Genomic DNA, 8,962 nt, shown 5'->3' with positions numbered 1-8,962 from the left:
TTATTAACCATTTGTATATCTTTGGAGATTTAAACTCTCTTTTTATTAATTTTAAAACATTTGCTAACAGTTAACTGTCTCTTACCATCTCTATTCCTTCCCCTAGCAATTTTTTGTTCTGCTATTGCTATATTGTCAGGTGTTACAATTTTCTGCAGCTATTACAGTTATTTTAGTCTTCCTCTTACTGTATAAATGTAAATTTTACCAGTAATCATTTTTCAATGTTTCACCACTAACTTTCACCTCTTATTTTGCTGAATTTTTATCCTTTGGTTGGACTTGGGTAAAATTTTCCTGAGTTCCTGGCTATTTAAAATATTTGGCTACTATATTTGAATAAAAATTGGGCTGGGTTTAAATTTTTGATTTCTTTATTTCTTTGAAGACATTTTGGACATTCAAGCATTGAATGTTGCTGTGAATAATTCTGAACATTTGTCCCCTCATATTTTTTTGAACTTTTTCCTTAAATGCCTAAATTATTCCCTTTTTTATTTTTATTTTTAAGCCATGCTTATTGATTTGAGGGCGAGGGAGAGGAACATTGATGTGAGAAACATCAGTTGGTAGCTTTCCACATCCACCCTGACCTGGGATTGAACTCATAACCTTGGTATGTGCCCTGACTAGGAATTGGACCCGTAACCTTTTGGTATATGGGATGACACTCCAACCAACTGAGCTGCTCCAGCCAGGCCTGATTCCTTCTTAATTTTTGAAGATCAGTGGTGACATAGGAAATGTATTGGTGTTCATCATTTTATGTTAGTTATTTCTGGGATATGATATGTTCATTTATTATGAAGAGTCATCTTTTATTTCTTAAATTATTAAAATATTATACCTTAAAATATTTTTCTTGTTCCATTTAAATTTTTCTTCTTATGTGGACACCAATTGAGGGTCTGTTGGATTTCCTTTGTTTATCTTTCCACATCTATCATTTTTCTGTTTTAATATTTTTCAGTCTTTCCCCTCAAAACCCTCATGTTTTCATCAGTGCATTTTTTTTTTGTTTGGCTAACTTCCATTTTGTGATTGTCTTAGTCAGTCTGATTGGATTGCCATAATAAAGTACCATAAATTGGAGAAATTATGAACAACAGAACATTTTCTCTAATGGTTTTGGAGGCTGGGAAATCTGAGATCAAGGGCCAGTGGCTTCGATGTCTTGTGAAGTCTCTTTTTCTGGTTCATACGTGGCTTTTTACTATGTCCTCACATGGTGGAAGAGACAAGAGAGCTCTCTGGAGCCTCTTTTTTGTTTTTAAATAAGAACACTAATCCCATTTTCTGGCTCCTATTTCTCCTACCTGCTAGATCTAGGTGGCCTTTCCTTCTCCTCATGAATCCCTCCATATTTCAGCAGTTACCTCTCTGCAGAAGGACAATAGCACATGTATTTTTCCTGGATGGTCAGATTTCAAATAACATGGGTCCAGACTCCCACTTTTTTTCTTTTGTAAAATGTGTTTTGTTAGAGTCACTCAGGCGTCTTAGTTCTGGCTGCTATAACAGACCGCCTTAGACAGAAATGTATTTCTCACAGTTCTGGAGGCTGGGAAACCTGAGATCAAGGTGCTGGAGAGTAGGTGTCTGATGGGAACCTGCCCTGTGTCCTCATATGGTACAAGGGACAAGAGAGGTCTTGGGAGGCTCTCTTCTAAGGGCACTAATCCCATTCATGAGGGCTCCACCCTCATGAACTAATCACCTCCCAAAGGCCCCATCTCCTAATACCATCACATTGGGGGTTAGGTTTCAACATCTGAATTTGGGGGTTGGGCACAAGTATTTGGTCTATAGCAATGATATTTTTACAGATTTTTCTGCTCCCTCCTGGCCCCCTTTGGGTCTGCCCTCATACTTTACTTCCTTCTCACGTTTTCCTATAACTTCCCTGAACTCTTGTAAAATTTTCTTATATATTTCTTTACAAAATTGATTATTTCATTGCTTTGTTAGTTTATGACAATACCTAACAAAATTTTACCTGAGCAAAATTTTGATATGTTACATGCAACATTTCTTTGGTGGGTATTTTTTCATGTCATTTTTCATTTTTCTCTTTCTTCTAACACATCTTTGTAAAGGTCACCTTTTGTTGTTATCAGGTGAGTTCTTTATGAAGTAGCTATTTGTAGGAGCTTCCCGGGAGCCAGGAGCCAGGGCCATGTCCCATGCTAGTAGAAATTCTTGTGACCTCAGGGGTGTGTGTGTATGTACCTGTAATCTTTTCAACTTTTTTTTCCCTCTTGCTTGCTGAGATTGTAGTATTCCCGATGCCATCTTTGTCTTTTTCACCTCGCCTCAGGAATAGACTGCTTCCTACAACTATGGCTGGGCTGTGTATTAGTAGTTTCTCATTCAGGTCCACCTTTAGTGCTTCTGGAGAGTTCCTGCATCCAGGGAAGCTCTTTAGTGCTAATCTGCACGTCTGTGTCTGTTTCCCTTGTTTCCAGAAAACCACGGCTGGGTTTGTTGCTAAGGATATTCTACTTATCTGGGGAGTGTCACAGGGATGGTGAGCTTCGCAAAGCACTTTCCTTCTCCCCTGTCTGACTTGTACTGTAGTTTGGCAGGTCAGGGTTGTGGTTCAGAATAGCAGATGTCTTCTAGTTTCCTCGGGGTTGGAGCTGCATTTGTGTGTGTGCTTCTTCTTGCCTTTGGGTGACTTCCAAGAGGAAGTCTTTAAGCCAGGACACTAGGACAAGACAACTCTAGTTTCCTATCTTTTCTCCACCAGTTAAAAATGTTCGTACTTTGTGTTGTCGTTACTATTTCCTTTTAACAACTTTTCACATATCTCTAAAGAATAAAGTCCTTTCACAAACAGCCTTTGTTTTTAGGCCTGGAATGATGACATTAGAAAATGTATCACAAGGAAAGAAATACTAATTTCCTTTACTCTGTTCTTTAAGGAAACCAGACGTCAGAGGAAAGTACGGAGGTAAAATCAGAATAACCAGAATAGAGCATGGCTTGATATTTATAAACAGAAGGCTTGGGTTTGTTAGGCGTGTTTACCGAGAAGGCTGTGCTGTGTGACTGGACTCCCCAGCTTTGATATCAAGCATGCATTGTGGTTACCCATTTGTGACTTGCCAGCGTTCCTCAGATATTCCCTTGACATCCTTAGGCTGCTCAACTCAGAACTCTTGGCTGGGTTTATAGTTGAATTAAACAGTATTTCCATGTACAGCAACAGTCTGCATGCAAGTATGAAAACGAAAAGACAGTGCGACATACTTTGTTTAAACATTAACATCCAGAAGTAGAAATAATATAAGCATGAGGTCATTCAAAGACTAAAGGAAAGGGAAATTAAGGTACCAAGTATCTATGAATCACTAACTCAGTTTGATTTTTAAGGCTAACGTGCTAACAATGACAATATACAGAGGCGGGCAAAAGTAGGTTCATAATAATATAATAATAATATTATAATAATAGTTAATAATACAATAAGAAATGAATGAATAAATAAGAATAAACTCTGTGTTTTGTGTATTTATAACTGTAAACCAACTTTTGCCCACCCTGTATATTTATGTGGAGATCTTGGGCCAGAGGGAGAGCCAGGGTTTAGTTTAGGGGATGAGGGGCCTTGTTCTTTGTGTGAGTATGACAGAAGAAAAGTATTTGTCGGGAGGGGCCCTGGCACCTTAGAGATGGGAGAAGAGGCCCTTCCATCAGCTCTCTGGATAGGAGTTAGAGCCACAGTCTGACCCGGACCTGCAGGAGGCAAAGTGGCCAGGCCCAGCATCAGGGCCTGCTCATTCTGATGGTTTGAAGGGCAAAAAGGCAGGATGCTTGAGAGGTAGGGAGAGGTCAACACCAAAGTAAGGAGAAGTACAAAGAATGGCTGGGAGGGAGGGAGGCAGCTGGACTGATGTCATAGTTTTCTCTGGAGGTGCATTTATTTATTTATTTATTTATTTATATTTATTTATTTATTTATTTATTTATTTATTTATTTATTTGAAGTGCATTTATTTTTAACCATGAGACAACCAACAGAAAACATAGGGAAGTAATTTCCCCTGGTTTTTGGAGATTATTTTAAACACAACTGCTCTCATAATTAATTAAATGTATACCACCCAGATTTGATTTATTGAGCAAATATTGATGAACTTTTTTTCACTTTGTTGTAGGACACTGTGCTAGACATTATAGATAAGCAAGGTCTAGTCACATCTCTCAAGACTGATAGATGAATTAAGCAAAGCACACATCATACAGCTAAACAGATTAGAATTAGGTTCTTTAAAAAAGCGCATTTGGGGCAGAAATTAGAAAGATAACTTACATAGCAGACCTGTGAAATCACAGGTGGGCATTCAAAAAAGCAGGGGCAGTTCTCAGAAAGGCTGGTGCTTAACCAGCGTTGCCTTGTAGAACTCCAGTCTTAAAGGATGGCAGAAGAACAAATGATAACTGCTTCCGGGCTGTGTCTGCATTGGCGCGTGTAAATGCGATGGGAAAGTGTGTGTGGAAGAAATGAGAAGCAAATACTGTTTTCTAGGTGGCGATCGGACCGTTTCCTGCCAGATTAAATGACATGTCTTTTTAGTTCAGGGTGGTTGGAGTTAAGGACCTAAGTGGTTTGAGGTGACTCCATTGTTTCTGATCTGCTGACCTGGGGGGGTGGGGGTTGGGGCGCAGCCCTCTGTGTCTTGGTGAGAATGTTAGAGGTTTTGCTGAGAGGGAGGGAGGGGTTTCCATATGGAATTTGCTGGGGAAACTTGACTCTTCAGGGGGAGGAATGAGTTGGGCAAGAAGAACCTACAACCAACACCACAAACCGAACGGTTTTTCTTGAAGAAGCTTGCTGAAGGGAGACTCACTGACAAATGGTGCAGGTGACGCAGCACCTCGCTCTGTACCTGACACCACACATGCCTTCTTGATGCCCTTCCATGGCTTTCTTTGTCACAGAGTGTCCTTGGGTCATTGCTTCTTTCCCATCTTCTCCCTGACCCTTGTATACGTTTGCTAGAGCTGCTGTAACAGAGTACCACAGACCGGGTGTCTTAACAGGAATTTATCTTCTCACAGTTCTGGAGGCTAGAAGTCTCAGCTCAAGGTGTCGGCGGGATTGGTTTCTCCCGAGGCCTCTTCCCTTGGCTTGCACACGTCGTCCGCCTTCTGGCTGTGTCCTCACATGGTCTTTCCTCTGTGTTCCCATATCCCCAGTGTCTCTTTGTACAAATTTCCTTTTCTTAAAAGGACAACAGTCAGATTGGATTACAGCCCATCTTAATGGCCTTATTTTAACTTAACTCTTTTAAGGACCTTTCTCCCAGTACAGTCACATTCTGATATACGGGAGGGGGTGGGGGTGTTAGGGCTTCGACATACATTTAGGGATGGGGGAACACAATTCAGCAAGTAACACACCTCTTGACTGGGCATGTTTGTTATTTTTGCTTTTTTGTTTCTGTCCCCACACTTGCCTTCACTTTCACTTGTGCAAGACAGACCCTGGATCCATAGTTCACGGCTCCACCTTCCCCACAGCCTATTTATTGTATGTCCTTCTAGTTAAACAGCGTCCCTGCTCAAACTCATACCTCCCCCTCCTGCTTCCTCCCCTCTGCCCTGATTTAAAACTTTCTGATCATTATTATACTTTCATCTGGCCTCAGCAGCTGACCAATTACAGCATCGGGTTCATTTCCCACAAAAGTGGGTTTTACACAATCACCTTTCATCCCCATTGCCGCTGTCCACGTCATCCCCCTGCGGCACGAATTGTTGCAAAGCTTTGAAACTGGACGCCCCCGGCCCCTGCCACCCCGTCTCTCTGTTTGCACTTCTCAGTATATATTATTTTCAGATTCATTTTTCAGAAGCTCTACTGTTGTGTCATTATTCTTACCCCAGTGGCTCCCTTCCACCCGCAGCGTAAAGACCGTATTTCTCAACTAGGCATTTGAGGCTCTTTATAGTCTGATTCCAACCTATTTTCCAAATGCGTCTTTAGCTCTTCAGCATTCATTCCCACTCTTCCCGTATGTCATCGTAATCTGTCCCCTGGCCTCCTTGGTGCCTGGCATTCCTTTTTTCATGCCTTCCCCTTGTGTATTTCTGTTTCCTCTCAAGTATTCCCCAATGTCTGAGACTACATTGAATTGAATCCCCACCTTCTCTTTGATGGAAGCCCCCTCCCCTCCCTTTAAAAATCAACACCACTTCATCTCACAGTGAACTCTCACTTCTTTGTGCTCCGTCACACTTAGGATACTGGCCATGGTATAAATGTGCTGGCTGATGGGTCCAGACATCAGGCAGCCATTATTGAGCTCCACTCTGTGCCAGGCATTGTGCCTGGGAGGGAGCTGAGGTCCCAAGAATATTCAAGGTTTGGTTTCTGCTTTAGGGTTATGATGTCATGGGGGGAGTAAACGGGCAAATGCTGATGGAATTGACCGCCGTGCAGAAGCAGCTTGGCAGGTCATGAGCAAGAGCGGCAGCACCACCTGAGCTCTGCCCAGGTGTCAGGGATGAGACATTTGAACTGAATGTTAAAGCGAAGGTGGAGAACGTGTGCAAAGCATTCAGCCTGAGAGCGCTACACATGATGACCTGGAGGGAGACGGGCATGGGAGAAGGGGGAGTGGGGTTGTGGCATGAGAGAAGAGTGGACAGTTGGGGAGGGAAAGATGATTGTGTTTTGTTTTTAGGAAAATAACCCTTGATACTATAGTATGTGCTTGGAAAAGGGGGTACAAGGTGGGAGGTAGGAAAGAAATGAATTAGGAGGTAATTTCTAGCAGGTAATTCTGCTAGAAACAAGCAGAAATCAAGAGAAAGGACCCTACGTTAGTTCACTTGTGTTTGTATGATGAGTGTATGTTTAGTTTCCTCAACCAGATTATAAATCGGGGAGCCACAATGTGTGTTTTACCTATTTATCTTTATAATACATTATTTAGTATGTTAGTGTGTCTGTAAAAGGTACTTAATGGATGTTAATAACATGGCTTAGGTTCTATTCATTATCTTCCCGCCAGACTCAGTATAAGAAGTAGTGCCTAGAGTTACGTTGAACACAACTGAATCTATGATATGAATAATGAAGAGCTTACTGTAAAAAGAGGAAAGGATGAAATATGTAAAAATATGCAGAAGAATAAACCATGTGCCTCTATTTGTGTGCCTTGAGTGGGTAAGGTGACATTGCGAGGCAATGGACTGAAGCCTCACCCTGTGTGGTTCCTATGCAGATAGTGGAGACCCTGGTGTGGTTTGGGGAAATTCCCAGGATGAAGGGCAGAAGGCGACAAGTGCTACCAGGTGGCTTAAGTGAGTGAGTCTCCGCTCTGATTGATGTATTTCTCTTTCTCACTGCTTCCTGCAGATACTATATAATCTGCTTTCATCATGGGAGAAATAGAGCAGAAGCCAACTCCAGGATCTCGACTGGGGGCCCCAGAGAATTCAGGGATCAGTACCTTGGAACATGGACAGAAGCCGCCTCCGACACCTTCAGGAAAACTCATGTCCATCAAAATCCAAATGCTGGATGACACCCAGGAGGCGTTTGAAGTTCCAGTAAGTTGGGGTGTATCTGAACTCAAGCGTGTGAGCACTCTTCAGCATGGGGAGGTTCCTCTCATGTTTCAGTGACATGAGGTGTCAGGAAGAGGGTGTGTGTATTCTGCCCCCCCCCCCAACACTCTCCTCTGACCCATTCTGGTTCTGAGCTGTCTGATCTTTAGCTTTATGCGTGAACTGCCTATATAATGATATCAGTGGGCACATCACTTGAATCCTACTGACTTTCCCGATACAAATATATATGTGTATGCATATGCGTATATATTATATCTGTTTGAATTGGAGAGAGTTGTGGTCTTGTGGCTGGATCTCAGTTTAATTTGCTTATCAGAGGCACTTCCTGTGTGTGTGTGCTTGTGTGCGTGCCACTGCTCTAAGGTGAGAAAAATCCCGAGAGGACCGTCGAAGCCCTGCACACGTGTTCTCATTCAGAAGAGAAGTTGACACCCATGTTCGTGGGTGGGGAGTGGGATGCAGAGAAACCCTGACCCACACCCTCAGTGTGGCAGCTCTGGAATGGAAGAGCCCGCCGTCTCAGGGGCAGAGCTGAGGAGCGTCTGGGAGCTGGGCGGTGGGGAGGAACTGCCAGGGTTGGTCTTTTCCACTGTTTTCCTCAGAGTCCCTGCCTCAGTGCATCCTTCTCCGGCCTCCTCCCATCCTTCTCCGGCCCCCTCCATAAATAGAACTCCTGCTGGAGGTGAGGGGCCCACCAGTCATGTACTGATGGAGGCTTTCTTGTTCCCAGGCTGGAGAGCTAGGTGTGTGTGGCCAGCTCTCCAGGACTCGGACCGCACTTTCCTCGAGAATCATTATCCCTTATGTGGGTCGGAGTCCAGAGAGTTCTTAGCATACTTCGGATTTCGTTTCCCATGTTCTCTCTTGGGGACTAAGCACCACCTCTAACATCGTGGGGGAAGAAAATAGCTCTCGAATTCCAAACAGCCAACTTATAAACACACTCTGGGAACACAACCTGTTTTTAAAGTGGAGCCGATCCGTCTATTATTCCTGTTGGTTAGAGCGACTGAAATTTAAGTTGGCATCCACGTCTGTAACCCATCATTTAATCATTTAAGTGATATGATTCACTACATTATATTTATTTCAAAGAATATTGTCCAGAGAGTGTGAATTATCATTGTCTCAGGGAAAGATAAGCCTCAGAATAGCTATGTGTAAAACCACCAATTTATTGCACATCTCAAACCATCTTTGTGTCTTTCTGATTTTCTTGTTTTGCAATTCATATCTAGCAAGGCTTTGGGAACCTCTCGTATTTTGGTGAACAAATCTGTTGCTAATCTGCTGAAATTGTAAAACTAAATTGAGGAGCGCACCTGCTAGCCTGTTAGAATTAGGCCTTTTAGAATGCATGGCCAGCCCCCTGCCTCCC

At 42.8% G+C, this 8,962-nt stretch overlaps 1 protein-coding gene across 4 annotated transcripts in view; it reads left to right on the top strand.

Annotated features, from left to right (window-relative positions):
- The first annotated feature begins 7,368 nt into the window (after window positions 1–7,368).
- Window positions 7,369–8,962, top strand: part of FARP1 (FERM, ARH/RhoGEF and pleckstrin domain protein 1) — a 231,935-nt gene continuing 230,341 nt past the window's right edge. For all 4 annotated transcript variants that reach the window (XM_006755040.2, XM_006755039.2, XM_006755038.2 and 1 more), the window contains exon 1: window positions 7,369–7,563. In XM_006755040.2, coding sequence (XP_006755103.1) covers window positions 7,393–7,563 — 171 coding nt within the window. In that variant the 5' untranslated portion in view covers window positions 7,369–7,392. The remainder of the gene's footprint in view (window positions 7,564–8,962) is intronic.

Source organism: Myotis davidii, unplaced genomic scaffold (assembly GCF_000327345.1).
Source record: "Myotis davidii unplaced genomic scaffold, ASM32734v1 scaffold133, whole genome shotgun sequence".
Classification (NCBI taxonomy): domain Eukaryota; kingdom Metazoa; phylum Chordata; class Mammalia; order Chiroptera; family Vespertilionidae; genus Myotis; species Myotis davidii.
Note: the sequence above shows the minus strand (reverse complement) of the source record. Positions and strands in the feature narration are given on the sequence as shown.